Source organism: Centruroides sculpturatus, unplaced genomic scaffold (genome assembly GCF_000671375.1).
Source record: "Centruroides sculpturatus isolate CEXI.00-Female unplaced genomic scaffold, Cexi_2.0 scaffold50, whole genome shotgun sequence".
NCBI classification, from domain to species: Eukaryota; Metazoa; Arthropoda; class Arachnida; order Scorpiones; family Buthidae; genus Centruroides; species Centruroides sculpturatus.
In genome coordinates, this window is record NW_019384891.1 from 562,681 (window position 1) to 580,387 (window position 17,707).

At 31.0% G+C, this 17,707-nt stretch overlaps 1 protein-coding gene across 1 annotated transcript in view; it reads left to right on the forward strand.

Annotated features, from left to right (window-relative positions):
* Positions 1-9,822, forward strand: part of LOC111631268 — a 20,459-nt gene extending 10,637 nt beyond the window's left edge. The window contains exons 2-3 of the mRNA XM_023375486.1: positions 1,986-2,201; positions 8,563-9,822. Of these exons, the coding sequence (XP_023231254.1) occupies positions 8,584-9,822 (1,239 nt within the window). The 5' untranslated portion in view covers positions 1,986-2,201; positions 8,563-8,583. The remainder of the gene's footprint in view (positions 1-1,985; positions 2,202-8,562) is intronic.
* Positions 9,823-17,707: the final 7,885 nt, after the last annotated feature.

The window sequence follows — 17,707 nt, forward strand, 5'->3', positions numbered from 1 at the left end:
TATTTTCATAATTAAGATAAATATCTTTATTAAAATTTTCTTAAGTGATACATATTAATATAAATTAAACAATGTTTTCTTCGTCATCACTAAAAGCACTATTAACCGAGAGCGTTTTCTTTTTGGCAAGTTATCCTTATCCTCTGAGTATTTTTCTGCATTATCTTCAGATCCATGCTTTACCTTTTGCAAAAGGTATGTAATTTTAGATTGCTTGCTTTTAGTTAAAAGATCTTTATAAATTTCCTTATATGGTGCAAAGCACTTACGAAGAATAAAGCAAGTATGGAATAAGGAAAAAACATCTGGCAGCATCAGAAGCAGAAGCGTCGAGATCTGGCAACATTGAAACAAGTTTCGAGAAGGACCATGTGTATCGACAGAAGGAAAAGAACATTTACATACTTAAGTACTAATAGTTCACGAAAATTATTATTTTCGTGAACTATTATTTCTTAAGTATGTAAAAATTTATTACATTTCATGTTGTATGAGGGTTTTACCCAATTCTCGAACCGTGTCAGAGTGAATCCGTGCTATAACAGTACGGATGGTACCAATTCTTGAACCGTGTTAGAGCGAATCCGTGCTATAGAAGTGCCGTGTTATACGGGGGTTATCTGTAATTAAAAATAATCTATTTTGTAGTGTGAGGCCGGGACCTCACCCCCTCCCCAATGGGAAACTGGTTATCGAGCTAAAGCTAATAAATCGATGATTTATTTCTTAAACAGGAACGAGTGTAAGACGATTTAATTGTTGCATTCCCGGACCAAATTCACACGTCCTCGATCTACATCAGGGAAAGTGGGAGAGAGCAACCGGGGAAAGTTCGACTGTCATCTTACAGCGAGTTCAAAGCACATAAAACCAAAATTTATGGGACCATCACTAAATAATCCTGAAAACGCATTTCAAAAATTAAGCAGTATTTTAATACAGTTTAATCCAATAGCTACTCAACACAATATTATTTCAAAATTGCAACATTTTAAATCGTCATGGAATATTTTAAAGGAAAATGTCAATCAAACTTTTATAAAATTAAACTAAAATGAACATTCTACTGATGATCAAGTAGAAACTAATAAAGATGCGATTTTATCCTCTTACTGCATTGCTTGCAAAAATTGCTGTACGTATTTGTTGTTATAATATATTATTCAGATATAACATGTTAAGTGGCGCTTATTCTATACTTGGTCAAGCATACAAATATCTGCTATCTATGTCTGTAACACAAGTGTCCGGTGAACAAAGTTTTTCTATGTTAAAATTAATTAAAAGCAGGCTAAGATACTTATAAGTATCTCGCAAGAAAATCTAGAAGCCTTCATGTTAATGTCAGTAGGGAAGGATTTTTTAAACGAAATACATTCTGATGATGTCATTAATACTATTGATCAACAAAGCAAACTTCTAAATAAAAAATTAATATCGTAGAATAATGACTTGCGCTTATTGTAGTTTTTGTCAATGTTGTATTTTGAATATATTTAAATATAAATAGAAAAAATACATTTTTTTTATTTGTGGGCTGGTAATAAATTTTCCACACAAAAATTTTATGGCCAGTCCACCCCTGCCATCCGGATGTACGAAACTACAAGTAATATCACAAAATACCTTCGAGTCCAAACAGTCGTTCAGACTCGTTAATGATATTGTAGCCCAGTGGTTCTCAGCCTTTTTTTGTTGATGTACCCCATTAGCCCTTTAGTTGTTTCTCAAGTACCCCTTATATTTTTGTATGTAAATTTTATAATTACTGCATTAGATGTATACAGCCCTTATAACTAAGTGCCATAAAAAAAACTAACTAGCTAACTATAACTAAAAGTGAATTACTTATTTTATGTAAATAATAATAGATTTAATCAGGNATACTATTTTAATTTTAAAAGAAAATTTGAGATAAATTTTAAAATAATTAACCTATATGTAATTAAGAATAACATAATAAATTTTTAATCACTATTTTTCAGTCTTGAATAGAAATAAATTTCATCTTCGTTTCAAGATCTACGAATAATTTCATATTGATCAACTAAAAATTCTACATCTGTTACGTGTATGATGTCTTTCTATGTATTTATGACATTCCTCCTTCCTATTGACTCGCCCATTTCATATAGACTGAGAATTATATTTCAAGAGTAGAATACCGATTTCAAATTAAAATTTTATTTCTACTGCTCCAGGTAAATAAAACAAATTTATTCATTTTTTACAACCTTTACGTTTAAATAAAGTAAAATGTTTTCTAGAATACTGTTTACTTAAAAATATCTTATAAAATATATATTTATTTAAATTATTCTGATTATTTTTTAAAATATAACTTTGAAGTGTTCATTACAATTTAGTTTTATTTACTTTACATACAAGTTATTTTTAAAATTTTTATTAATTAATTTCAAATGCTATCCATTGAGCGAGAATGTCGGGTATCATCGCTCAATGGTTAGGCTTTGACACTTCTAATTTCACTTAAATTAAAGATTTACATACGACAATAGTCACATTTATAATTATTTAATGTTTCTATATTTCTGCAGTCTTTGTGTAATACTTTTTGTATTTTTGTGTGGGTTGGATCTTCTTAGATTTTTGCTTTCTAACGCCTCTAGTCTGTGATTTTCTAGAGTAGCTGTTAGAATTTGTGAATGTTTTATTATCTACTCAATTTTCACCATTTAGTATTGTTTGAAATATAATAAAAAATGAATAAAATATCACCTATCGTCTAAACGCACTAGTTGTTGAACTCAGTTTACGTGAACATGTTTCCCCTTCATCGTCATATTGGATTCTGATGCATTTTTGTTGGTCTAACAAAGTATTATAAATTAAACAAAAAGCAGGAATGGGAAGCTAAATATATGTAGTTTATACATATAATGATTAAATATTACTATTTAAAATAAATATGTACTTATCGTCAGTTTAAATTTGCAAAATTTTCTAAGAGTTCACCTCAAAAAACAATACACGAATGAAAGATAGAAACTACTTCTGATGACGACCACTACGTGACTATTGACTTATGATGACATTTGCTATCTAACAACAACCAATCACACACAATTCCATTCTGTTTCGAGATACCTAAGTAAGCGGGATTGCACTCTAATTGTCTAACTTTTCCTGATACAAATTATGATAACAAATAAATCTTATTATTTAAGTAAAAATCAGAATAACGCCCTATGTTTAATAGATGCAGTTGTTTGCCAGCATTCCTCTTATCTTAATATAACTATAATAATATCATATATTTGTTATTTTGGCATGTCTGTTTGTTAAATTAAACAACAAAGAGAACTTTATTTATTCTTTATTTGAAAACTTTCTAATACATTTCTGTAAGAAAAATATTTATTTTCTATCAATGTTCTATCCAATACATGTAATAATGGGTAGTAGAATTAATAAGGTTAAGAGAATGGAACTAATTGCATTTTCTAGATCATCATTGAGAATTCATTTGTTCATGCTTAATATAATGGCGTTTATACAATTATATATACACGCACGTACGATTTGTGAGAATGTGGAAGATAAAGAGAGGGGGGAAAAGAGAATGATGGATAAATTGATGAGATAAAGCAATACAACACATGGGCGATCTGCCAAGGGGGGAGTTGCCTCCCGGGAGGACTTTTAGGAAAACAGATCTGTACTGAGGTGAAGAAGAACTCGGAAAACTCGGACTGTCTGGCCCGCTCGTTGATGAGGCGCGAACATACGACCAACTACCAATGGTTCGGTGGTTTTATCCACTCGGCCCTTAGTGGACGTGGTAGAGAAGACAGAGAAATAAGAGAAATTACAATATTACATAAGTTTATACTGTATGTAGGATATATACTATAAAAATTCTTTTCTTGTTGATAAATATTTAAACGGTGATTCTATTTTATATATAAATCTAATCTCACTCACTTCTTGTGTATTACTCATAAATTCTCAGTAAACAGATGTGTTCTGTAAATTAGGTATTTGGGTAACTTCCTAACTTCAGAACGTATCTGTTTACTGTGAAATTATGTTTTATACTTCTTGAAATATTTCAGATGTTTCTTCACTGTTAGAGTATCTTTCGCCCAAGTGCGAGTCTTATTTTTTTATTCCCTATATGAATTAGTTAATTACTTTGATCACCATCAAAACCTCCTTAAAAGTTTGGATGATATGAATGTCTTCTAATGTTATATATTAGTCCCTGCAAGTTTATTCTTTTCTGGATGAGAAACTACTAGAGCCACTTCATAAGCAGTCAATTGTGCAATATTATAAATTCAAAAAAGCGTTAATTCTGTTTCTTATTCTTTCCATTCTGTGAGTACTAAGAGGGCCTTTTAATCAAGCCCATCATGGGTTCGGCCAAACTCTTAATAAGACGGCCGGGTTATGAGGAATGGGGTCCAATATATTTGAGATGGAATAACCAAGAAAAATTCTTAAGGTTTTTCTACCTGACTGAATTCGTTTCCGGATCCCTAGGCGGTAGGCTGACACCTTAACCTCTTGGCCATCCGGCCGTCAGACCTGTGGGCCTTAAGAAAGCATTTTTTCCAAGCATATAACAAATTCGACCAAGAACATAACGTAAGAATGTGTATATTCATGTCGGTTCATTGAAATCAGACAAGTATTTCTATATGAAACTAAAATAACTATTTGACATTGAAAATCTCTAATAAGTTTTTCCAATGGTTAAAAAAATCAAAATATCTCAATTTTTATGCATACATTAAAACATTAAAATCGAAAGGAGATGTGAAATTAGTTTACAGCTATAGGCATGCTTATAGTAATATGAATCTATTGAGTATGTCCTAAGGTAAGAATATATTTACTAAGACCTTTTACTGAACTATTTCGCATCATATAACATTTTCAACAATTACATAAGTTGCATTGCTACTTATGTAACCGAGATTAAGCCATTAGATGATTATTCATATATTGAAATAAAACGAAATCATCATTCATATACACCGATCAAACTTTTCTGTCCAATTTACACACTAGATATTTGTTGCTTATACATTTTATAGTTCTAAAGACATTCTATTCTATTAATAATATCCATCCGGATGAAGAAAATACATTTTTTTTCTCGTTCGTTAATTCCAACTGCCAGTATCTATTGAACGTATTCATGTATAATAAATGTTCTACACTATCTATCAAATATAATTCTTGTATCAAAAAGAAATCGATCATAGTAGTATCATTATTCATTTTCCAGTAATCAATCAATCTATAATCAGTTTGGTTCAGGTTATTACTCTTCCTCTTATCATATATATATATAAGTTTTTTAGTCTTTTTAGCATACGAACAACAAAGACACGTTTCGATCAGCGTACTAATGGAAAAGTCGATTGATTCTCTCAACATAATAATTGCTGTCATTTCACATCACCATTCTACAATGACAAAACTCAAGATCGGGTATATAACACATAATGCGCTTAAATTTTGTGCCGGCAAATCAAATTCACTTTATGTCAATGAGTCGATTTTTAATCGATACTAAGCGATAGAGAAAATCAGTTACAGGTGATAATATTTGAAGTTATATTTATTAGTCTATTCAATTTCTCCTGCTGTAATCTTGTTGTCTGTGCTAATTAATTTCGACTTCAATGTTTTCCAATATTAACTCCAATATCCAATTCTTCTCTTCTTCTTTTTCTTTTTCTTCTTCTTCAGTGTTTATATGGAGATTCCAATTCTTCTCAAATAAATATTATATTTTTATTCTCATAATTTACTATATTTTCAACTTCCTTTCTTTTCAATTTTATATTTTTATTTTGGATCGTGCAGTTTTAAAAATATGTTAAAAATATTTACTATCAAGTTGTCTTGAAGACACGATAATTTTAATAGATGTGCAATATTGACTTTTTAAAACAGAGTTAATTGTTTCCTACTTTTATTAGTTTGATAAATGGTATTCATTATGAGACGTACTCTGTAGTGCTATTTAGAAAATGAGAATAGATATTGTATTTATCGAAATTTTTATAGTATTTTCCAGAATAAGAATTGAGCGGTTGTGCGGATAATGAATGCAAGATATATCCCATTAAAAAACTGGTGGAAGCAGTTTGAAAAGTAAACCTCGGCGAAAACATCTAAATAATTTTTGAAAGTTATTGCGTAAGAATACTAGAACTCTTCTAATTGCCTTGGGAGGTCTACTCTCAATCACCTTATGAATTACAAAGCCCCTAAGAACACCCAACTCAAAACCCCACAAAAACTTCTCAGGAAACATATGATTCCTCCCAATCATTACTAGATTTAACATTAAAACTCAACATATGAAAAAAGCGCACATTACACAGACTGTAAGTACAGATTTTAGATGAAGCAGCGTCATCATGATAATAAATCAGGAAAACAAATATCGTCACAGAAAAAGGCTTCGAGCTTTACTTCCTGCCTTAAAGTTCCTTCAGTTCCTTCCTCAAAGTGCTTTAATGTTCAGCCAAATTATTATAGGTGCAACAACTTTAAGGTCCTTTATTTAAATGGTTTCGCTTAGCATTACTTTTTAACTTCGTTCCATCAGTTTTTTCTTGTAGAATTTCAGGTATTTTTCAGCCATCAATAACTTTATAATAAAATCGTTTTCATGATAATTCTGTATTCATCTGTCACTCACGTAATAACTTGCAATTAAGTCATCCCACGTAATAACTGATTGACCAATAATATGATAACATTTAAAAAATGGATTGTTATTTTGTAAATATTCAATATTTTAAAACAAATCTTCAAACGGGCAAATAAAAGGAATTCAGCTCTTGAAAGAACCATTAAACATATGAAGACTTCTAGATTGTTTGAAAGCTTGATGCCTCTTTTCTCTCCCGTTGTAAATATACACATTAGGGACACTGTTTTTAAATTTAATCCAAATCGGTTGATTGGTCGTGGAGATATTATGAGTCAAAGTTAGCACTTTAACATTAAACATGTGACAGAGCTTTATTATAGAGCGATGCTGGACTCTCCATCATTAAGTAGCGAAGCGCTAAAGTAGAACAGATTAGACTTCGAAAATTCGAGTGCCTGGAGGACACTTGTTTGTAGACCCAGTGTTGAAAAGGTCGAATGCGACTCCGGTCTTTGTTGTGAAGAATTGTTGACCACGCCACGAGGAGGTCCTGGTATCTCGCGCGGAGGATGTTATGAGAGGTCATAAGGCGTATTGGTCTGTCAAAGAGAGCTGGTAGAATTGCCGCATCATGCTATGTTTTCCGCCGCTTTGTTGATTGAGAGACCTGAGTGCCCTGGCGTCCAAAGTAAAATGATTGATGGATAAATGGTGATCCAAGTGCCAATATCGATAAGGAAAGGAAGGAGAAACTCTAAGCAGAGTTGAGAGAACTGACCTGCTGTCAGAAATGATTACCGTTGGGCGGTTCGTCGTTTCAATCACCAGAGGAAATTAAGAAAAAAAAACAATTTTCACTTACAGAGAGGATCTTTATTTGAGGCTACCTTCTGCAAATACTGTATTGTAAAATGGTTAAACGTCTTCTGGCGATTAACCATTTTAATGCCATTAATTCACAATAGTTAATTAAAATTAAATTATAAAATTTGTAAAAACAGAGCTTCGTCACATTTTAATTTCTTAAAAAAATTTCGACGAACAATAAAAATGCTTACATTTTAAGACGTTTGTCTGATGATGTCTGATAGCAAACTCTGAATTTTATTAGAAATATCTGTTAAGAGAGCAATTGTGTCTACTTTTGCTTAAATATTCATACACTTAACAACAGCTTATACAGTGTAACTCCATTAGGAGTACTCGATACAGAGACGAGCTTTATTTTAATCCCACTTTCCGAATTACGAAGCAAAATACTCGATCGAAGACCTGAATTTACAAATAAAAAATAATTTAAACACGAATGGAATGTGATTGAAATTCATTTACATGGTTCTTATGTTCCAATCTCTATTTTCTTTCATTCATACAATATACAGTATTCGTTCATTAAGGATAATGCCATTCGTTTTAATGCATCTTTTCAGTTTAGTGAACTTTATCTCTACATTACAAACTTTTCACTGGTGATTCAATTTTATTAATTAAAATCAATTGTACTTTACTCTATTTTATTTGTTTTCTGCTTACTTGTAGTTTAATATTACTTTTGTTTTCTTACTATTAAATAAACAATATCTGATAACTTGCACATTTGCTTATGTAGTATTCGTTTTTCTCATTTTGTGTTAGTTCCTTTTATATCGGTGAATAGCCTAACAATAGTTTCATTTATTGGACTTCAATTTCCAAATTCAGACCTATACATTTCCACTGTCGTCCGTCTGTCCGTCATTCCATTCAATAACAGTGAGATAACATGAAAATCGAGACCATATACGGAACACTTATTTTTAAAATCAATCAGGTATAAAGTCTAAGATTTCAATGTGATATTTAACAGAAAAAAAAACCTATTTACTTCTTAAATTTAAAATATTTAATATTTTAATAAATGATGAACTATAATTTCATTTCAGATTTTTTGAACGAGAACAAATATGATTAAACCAACAGATGAAAATATAATGTCTGTCAGAACCATCAATGGTCAAGACCATCCAACATCACCAGAAATGATCCACGGTGACAAAACCAACCCAAGAATAACAGTAATATTATCCCCTTTCCACAAATGTATGCTTGTGATGGGTTCAGTACCACCAACTAGCAAGGACAATCCTAAATTAAAAATTTATAATAACTTAGTTTTAGAATCGGTTACGTTGCAAGCAGTTATGGCTGTAATTAATACCGGATCAGATATTTTTCATTTTGATCAAACGGAAAGTATCTTCCGAAGTTTACAAAACGTTGTAATGGTGCTCACTTCACATTGTTCGTTACGTTTAATGCAAACATCGTATAATTCGATTATGGAAATGCTCCAGGAGCATTGTTATTTAATTGCACCCGATGATAAAATTTTGAAATTTCTTAAAAAATGCTCGAGGTTATTTCCATTTTTTGGTTGTTTGCATGCATTTGTTTTTATTACTGATGAAGGTTACGGAATTTTAAATGATCCAATTGAAATAACAGCCGAGAGACTTCCTTATGGTTTTCGTGGTTTAGGTATTGAATACCCAGAGTTTGCCCTCTTAGTTGTGACTTTTCAACGTTTTGTTTACAGCATATTTGTCCAATCTGCAATTACTCATTATATGTTTTGTTATGCGTTGATATGTTTCTGTTTATCTCAGATATTTAAGGCATTTACTGAATACACGACACAAAAATTAAAAACAATTAAAAATGACAATTCAGAATCTATCAGAGGAATATGTAATTTGTATTTACAACTCTGTGCCAAAGTGAAAACGATCAACAATATCTTTGATAATGTTGTTTTCTTTTGGATATGCAATGCTGTTTGCAATGTTTGTCTGGTGATAAATTCCTTTTTTGTATCCAATAACGATAGGAGTTTTTTCCTGCTCAATGTACCACTTTCTATTGTCTCATTTGCAGGTGTATTAGCAATATCTATTGGTGCAGACTCTGTGACCAAACATGGAAGTTCTCTAGTACCTATTTTATCCTCTTTTCTGTCTGAAAATATGGAATATCAACACAATATATTTAATTTATGCAAAATGATGATTGATAAAATGATGATAGATCCTCCTTGTTTAACAGCTTGGGGATGCATTACTATAAATAAATCTTTAGTCATGAAAATATTGTCTATGATGGTTAGTTACTTAATATTACTTGTACAAATGACAAACACACAATAATCATCAATCAAATCAGGTTTAAGTTTTGTATTTCTATCTGATTGTGGCAAAATGTATGAGGAATTCTTGTTGCCCTGATACTTGGAAATCTAAATTGTAAAATTTAAAATTTCTAATTCACACTTTAATAAGATGAAATCAAAAAATTGAAAAATAGATCATAGGCTAACTATTAACCAATATAATTATTTTCTTAAATTTAATAAATTTAAGAAAATTATGTTTTTAATGTTTATAGACAGATTATTAACAAAAGAATTTTGTATGTTTATATGTTTAAAAAATAAGTTTTTAAAATAAAAAATTTATGATACAAATGTTTTTTAATGAAAATTTATAAATACAAATAAATAATTTATAATAATAACTCAAAAACACTCTTTAAAACTTATCTTAAAATAGTTCTATATATATAGAAGATTCATATAAGAAGTGTTAATTGAATATCCAATTATTAATTTTATAAAGAAACATCATGTCCATAGGATCACAACCTACTGGAAAATAAGTTATGTATAATGTGTATGTAGTCAAAAAGAAACTTTAGTGAGTAAATTACTTTTAAAATTTAACATTAAGTGTATTTAATGATCAAGCTGATCTTCAGAGTGTTTTATTTATTATAAATTAAAATTATATAAAATGGTTTTACTGTTTTTAACTTTTTCAAGTAACAATTTAAAAGTAATTTATGAAATTCAAATGCCTAAAAGTTTCAACAGAATGTTTTTAATTTTATTTTTAAATTAATATCAATCTATAATATTCTCTTAATAATTATTTTTTTTTAATAAAAATATGTAATTATTGTTTCAAAAACTGTGTAAAACAAATATGATTTGTTAAATTAATAATTTATAAAACTGCACCCTTCCTGTGAGGTTTTAAATTATTGTTATAAATGTTAAATAAAAAATTACAATGCAAAATGCAATTATTATTATTATATATGTTGTTCTTGCTTTCACTTTAATCTTGATTGTTCCTTATTGTATACAAAATTAATTAAAAATATTTAATTAAAACATAAATTTTAATGTATTTTCCAAAGTAACATTTCTTCTCATTTATGATATAAATACCTACAAAAATGTTTCCTTTCTGCAACATTTTTATTGAGCAATTTAAATCTAAACTCCAGCAAATATCTGCTTTACTACAACTTAAACTAAAAAATATATGCATACTTTTTAACTTTAACAATTTTTACTTTTATAAGATAGATACAAATAAAGAATCAAACTTGAAAAAAAATGTTGAAATTAAAGTGTTATTTATAAATATTTATACAAGTATTTTTTATGTAAGACTATACAGAATATATGATGATTGATAAATTATTTGAATCAAAATACAATTAATATTTAATGATTTATAAATCTGTCTTTTAAGACCACCCATTAATTAATTATATGTAGGCATACAGTTTTTGAGCCACTTCCTCCTTGTGTCCCTAATATAGCATACTTTTGGCAAATTTTCTCTCTTTTAATTACGTGTAAATAGTTCATAGATTCCCTGCAATTAAAGAAATAACTTTAAAAAGTTCTGCAAATATTTTGCAACTGATAGTTTAGACATGATTAGTGAATAGCGTTTTAAAAACAAATTTGTATGTCGCTAATACCACTAAAAACTAGTCCAGTAGACAATGCCCGGTGCTACTTCCTCTCCACTGCGTACAATGATATACTGTAAACGTAATTAATGGGCGACTTTTAAATCCATCCGGCAAGGGCGGACTGGCCATGTGGAAAATGTGGAAAAATTCCACATTGGCCGTATACAATTTGGGCCGTTTTTTTTCTAAATATGTACATAATGTACCGTTTGGTTAAGTTTAATTTAAAAAATTCATTTATTTCTTTTTTTTAAGTAAGGTAAATTTCAATTTTTAGGTATAATATAGGTATATGTGTAGGCAGTGCCGTAACTAGCCATTCCTGTGCCCTGTGCAAGAACTTGCATTTAGGTCCCTTAATTAATTAGATTTGGGAAAATAATAAAACAAACACGTGCATTTTGGGACCCTCTTCCAAATGGGCCCTGTGCGGGTGCACCTGTTTCACCTGCCTAGTTACGGCACTGTGTGTAGGCCTGTATTATTTTACTCGGCCCTACCCGTATCCGAAGTTAAATTAGTTCTGCCGATCTGAGTCAAACACTACATTAGCCCGATTCGGCCCAAACAGAAAGCATCCTAGGAGAAAAATAATCAAAACTACCTTCTAAATAGAGAAAATTGGTAATTTGTTTACATTGCTAGAAACTGTTCACTATGAATCTTAATGCTAAATTATAGAAATGCAAGTTATTATAAAATTATATTATTATACCTAGCCACCAAAGCAATGATTGTAATCATAACAAATTTAATGGCCACTTATATTATTTCCTTTATTTTAAGCAAGTAAAAAATGTTATTCAATAATAATTTCTCTGTATTCCAAACGATTTACAGGTAACCCCCGTATAACACGGTAGTTACGTTCCAAAAAATTGCCGTGTTATGCGAATCCGTGTTATACGAAACAAAGAACTAGTACGAAAAGGAGGGTTAGGTTCCAAAAATTAAAAAAATATGCTATTATATTTTCATAATTAAGATAAATATCTTTATTAAAATTTTCTTAAGTGATACATATTAATATAAATTAAACAATGTTTTCTTCGTCATCACTAAAAGCACTATTAACCGAGAGCGTTTTCTTTTTGGCAAGTTATCCTTATCCTCTGAGCATTTTTCTGCATTATCTTCAGATCCATGCTTTACCTTTTGCAAAATGTATGTAATTTTAGATTGCTTGCTTCTAGTTAAAAGGTCTTTATAAATTTCCTTATATGGTGCAAAGCACTTACGAAGAATAAAGCAAGTATGGAATAAGGAAAAAACATCTGGCAGCATCAGAAGCAGAAGCGTCGAGATCTGGCAACATTGAAACAAGTTTCGAGAAGGACCATGTGTATCGACAGAAGGAAAAGAACATTTACATACTTAAGTACTAATAGTTCACGAAAATTATTATTTTCGTGAACTATTATTTCTTAAGTATGTAAAAATTTATTACATTTCATGTTGTATGAGGGTTTTACCCAATTCTCGAACCGTGTCAGAGTGAATCCGTGCTATAACAGTACGGATGGTACCAATTCTTGAACCGTGTTAGAGCGAATCCGTGCTATAGAAGTGCCGTGTTATACGGGGGTTATCTGTAATTAAAAATAATCTATTTTGTAGTGTGAGGCCGGGACCTCACCCCCTCCCCAATGGGAAACTGGTTATCGAGCTAAAGCTAATAAATCGATGATTTATTTCTTAAACAGGAACGAGTGTAAGACGATTTAATTGTTGCATTCCCGGACCAAATTCACACGTCCTCGATCTACATCAGGGAAAGTGGGAGAGAGCAACCGGGGAAAGTTCGACTGTCATCTTACAGCGAGTTCAAAGCACATAAAACCAAAATTTATGGGACCATCACTAAATAATCCTGAAAACGCATTTCAAAAATTAAGCAGTATTTTAATACAGTTTAATCCAATAGCTACTCAACACAATATTATTTCAAAATTGCAACATTTTAAATCGTCATGGAATATTTTAAAGGAAAATGTCAATCAAACTTTTATAAAATTAAACTAAAATGAACATTCTACTGATGATCAAGTAGAAACTAATAAAGATGCGATTTTATCCTCTTACTGCATTGCTTGCAAAAATTGCCCTACTTGTTGTTATAATATATTATTCAGATATAACATGTTAAGTGGCGCTTATTCTATACTTGGTCAAGCATACAAATATCTGCTATCTATGTCTGTAACACAAGTGTCCGGTGAACAAAGTTTTTCTATGTTAAAATTAATTAAAAGCAGGCTAAGATACTTATAAGTATCTCGCAAGAAAATCTAGAAGCCTTCATGTTAATGTCAGTAGGGAAGGATTTTTTAAACGAAATACATTCTGATGATGTCATTAATACTATTGATCAACAAAGCAAACTTCTAAATAAAAAATTAATATCGTAGAATAATGACTTGCGCTTATTGTAGTTTTTGTCAATGTTGTATTTTGAATATATTTAAATATAAATAGAAAAAATACATTTTTTTTATTTGTGGGCTGGTAATAAATTTTCCACACAAAAATTTTATGGCCAGTCCACCCCTGCCATCCGGATGTACGAAACTACAAGTAATATCACAAAATACCTTCGAGTCCAAACAGTCGTTCAGACTCGTTAATGATATTGTAGCCCAGTGGTTCTCAGCCTTTTTTTGTTGATGTACCCCATTAGCCCTTTAGTTGTTTCTCAAGTACCCCTTATATTTTTGTATGTAAATTTTATAATTACTGCATTAGATGTATACAGCCCTTATAACTAAGTGCCATAAAAAAAACTAACTAGCTAACTATAACTAAAAGTGAATTACTTATTTTATGTAAATAATAATAGATTTAATCAGGTACATACATTTATTTATTATTTTTTGACAAGTATTTTATATAAAATCACAGAAGTTATTTCAATACATGCATAAATTACATTTCCTAAAAGTAAATAATTATAATTAACAATAAAGAAAATTTATTTTATTCTACAATAATTTCTAACAAAATTAATGGGATATTTGTTGCAACAAATCTTCAGCAATTTTTTCAAAATTTGGTTCCCACGTTGTTAAATAGAGATTATAATTGTGTACTGGCCTTGAAAGTAATGGCTGCGAATTTATAACGTGCAGAACAATACACAAATCTTTCAAATTTGGTACCAAATGTAACATCTAAATTTGCTAAATATCAAGTAATGCGCGCATGCATTGACACGCATTGCATGGTGGGGGTACGATCCAGGCCTCATTATTCCTAAAACCAGTAGTCCAGTAAAAACACGAAAAGACCCAATCTTATCGAGCAATAATTATAGAATAGAAAAAAGTTTTTTTTTTCTATTCTAAAATTAATGCTAGGTTAAACCGTAATTTTACTAGACTACAGGTTCACTCAGCACTAATGGCACAAATAGACAGGCAAATCAAGTGGATAAACAAGTTGTTTAGACTGTTAAAAAGGAAATCGGTGTTCACACTGGGATACTTTAAAGCAAGTTTTTATTTCTCGTTTCTTGTGTTAATAATTTACAGCAAATTGATTAACATACACCATTTTATAATGAAAGTTAGATGTAACCCTTCGATTTACGTTCGTACCCCTAGGGGTACATGTACAGTACCTCCGGTTGAGAACCACTGCTATAGTCTATCTATAGAGACTATAGCCTACTACTAAAAGTCTGAGATAGATTGTTTAGTTAATTGTAAAATACAGAAAAAATGGCACAAAATACTACCATATTTTAAAGAATCATATGGTCCAAATGAGAATAGAAACAAAATACAAGTTTCGTTAAAATTGGTTGACGAATTACAGAGTTAGCTTCGTACTTTCTGCCAATGATGACATTCTGTACAACGTCATGTTTCACTTTTTAAAGTTTCCGATTACTGTCTTATACTTAAATTATCTGGCGGGTTAATTTTGGTGCAATATTGAACTAAACTTGTACTGTTTTCTCTAAAAATTCTCAGTACTCGGCGACCCAACGGGTCCTAATTATATGGAGCCACCCTGAGGCCCTGCATAAACTTGTACAGATACAGATAGTGAATAGCTTGTTAGTGACCAAAAGATGACTAATGTGGTAAAAATGATTCCATATTCGGACAAAACAGTGCAGAGCAGAATTTATGATATGGCAGATGATTTAATAGAACAGGTAACAAAGAAAATTATTACAGCAAAAGAATTTTCTTTATAAATAGATAAAAGCACCGATATTGTGAGTGAAACCCAGTGTCTTCAATCTGCCCAGCTAAAGGCGCTTCTCAGGCTAACCAGAGCGTACTCCACCACATTGATTTATTCACTTTAGCTCGTCAATAGGAAACCATCTGTGGATCTTCATTTGACACACATTGCTAGTACTTATCATGTTTGAAATGACCACGACATCATTACGAACTCTACCTCCTATGCTGAAGGCATCTGTGAGACAGATGTCCTGTTTACCACCCTCCCTCATCCAGCAGTGACACATGGGATCAACTCATCCTCTACAAGTGCTGCTGACTATACAATCTTCACGAATAGTTCAGAGTGCAGAGAGCACTGGCTCGGCATTTGTCGTTTTTTCCAAGGAGAAAGAATCCATCAGAACTCTGGCATTATTCGTCCTGACTGCTCTGTATTCCAAGCAGAACTCTGCCATTTACATGCTATACAAGCAATTCCCAAAGTGTGCGCCATGGCTTCCTCACAGGGGCGCCACGAAATATTATAAAATGTTTATAAGTTTACTTAATTTAAAAAATATTGGCTAATTCGCTATTTCGCAAATTGTACTTGTTAGAATTTGACATAGGACACCTTGGATTTAGCAAGGGCACCGAGAATCAAAAAAGTTTGAGAACCACTGATTTAATGTATTTAATCGAAATATAAGTAAATAATCATGTCGTGGACAGAGTGAGAAATTAGTAAATGGTTCAAATCAGTGCGCATGCTCATAAACATAAACTCTCGTGCATGGCAACAATTTGAGCAGTGCGCACCGCGCAGCTTAGAGGAAACGTTGGTGAAGGGTCATCATGGTATCCTCGGTAATGAGTGTGTGGACCTTCTTGAATTTCTTATGGCATGTACTGTACAGATTAACAGCAGATGAAATTTGCCTAAAAGATTCACCAGAACCATGCAAAAAGTAAATTTCATAAATCTGTCTCTGACAATGTTGTTCCACGAGGCATCGTTGAAAACTATTACAGTATATTGTGTAATATTATATAATTTTAATTATATTACAATAATTACAGAATATACAGTATATTCTATAATATTGTTACATGCCTAGGGGAAAGCACAAGAGTAAAATTGGTCAAATAAACTCTAGATCTAAAAGAATAAGAACAACCGAGACCCCCGAAAAGCCGTGAAGTCTGACTTGAGCAACATCCAGTAAGAATGGCTTTGTCAACAGCTGCAGAAACAGTATCACAATGTCAAGCTTGACTTGAATCTCTTCTCAATACTTCAATCTCTACTTTTGCATGAAAAATATTCCGTTATGCTTGATGGGGAAATTTCTATTAGGTAACCAAAAAAGTTCTGTCGTTTTTTGTGAAACTACAAAGTTTAAAGAATGTTACACGCAATACACAATAGATGACACTAAAATTCCAGCAATATGTTAATCAAGATTTAATGCTGACTCACCTTATATAAAGAGAAGTGGAAAGGTTATCTCTTAATATTATAAAAATTGACTTGAAGATGAGTACTCCAAACTCTGTAATTCGTGCTTGTATGTTGTATGAGTNTATTTATAAATATTTATACAAGTATTTTTTATGTAAGACTATACAGAATATATGATGATTGATAAATTATTTGAATCAAAATACAATTAATATTTAATGATTTATAAATCTGTCTTTTAAGACCACCCATTAATTAATTATATGTAGGCATACAGTTTTTGAGCCACTTCCTCCTTGTGTCCCTAATATAGCATACTTTTGGCAAATTTTCTCTCTTTTAATTACGTGTAAATAGTTCATAGATTCCCTGCAATTAAAGAAATAACTTTAAAAAGTTCTGCAAATATTTTGCAACTGATAGTTTAGACATGATTAGTGAATAGCGTTTTAAAAACAAATTTGTATGTCGCTAATACCACTAAAAACTAGTCCAGTAGACAATGCCCGGTGCTACTTCCTCTCCACTGCGTACAATGATATACTGTAAACGTAATTAATGGGCGACTTTTAAATCCATCCGGCAAGGGCGGACTGGCCATGTGGAAAATGTGGAAAAATTCCACAT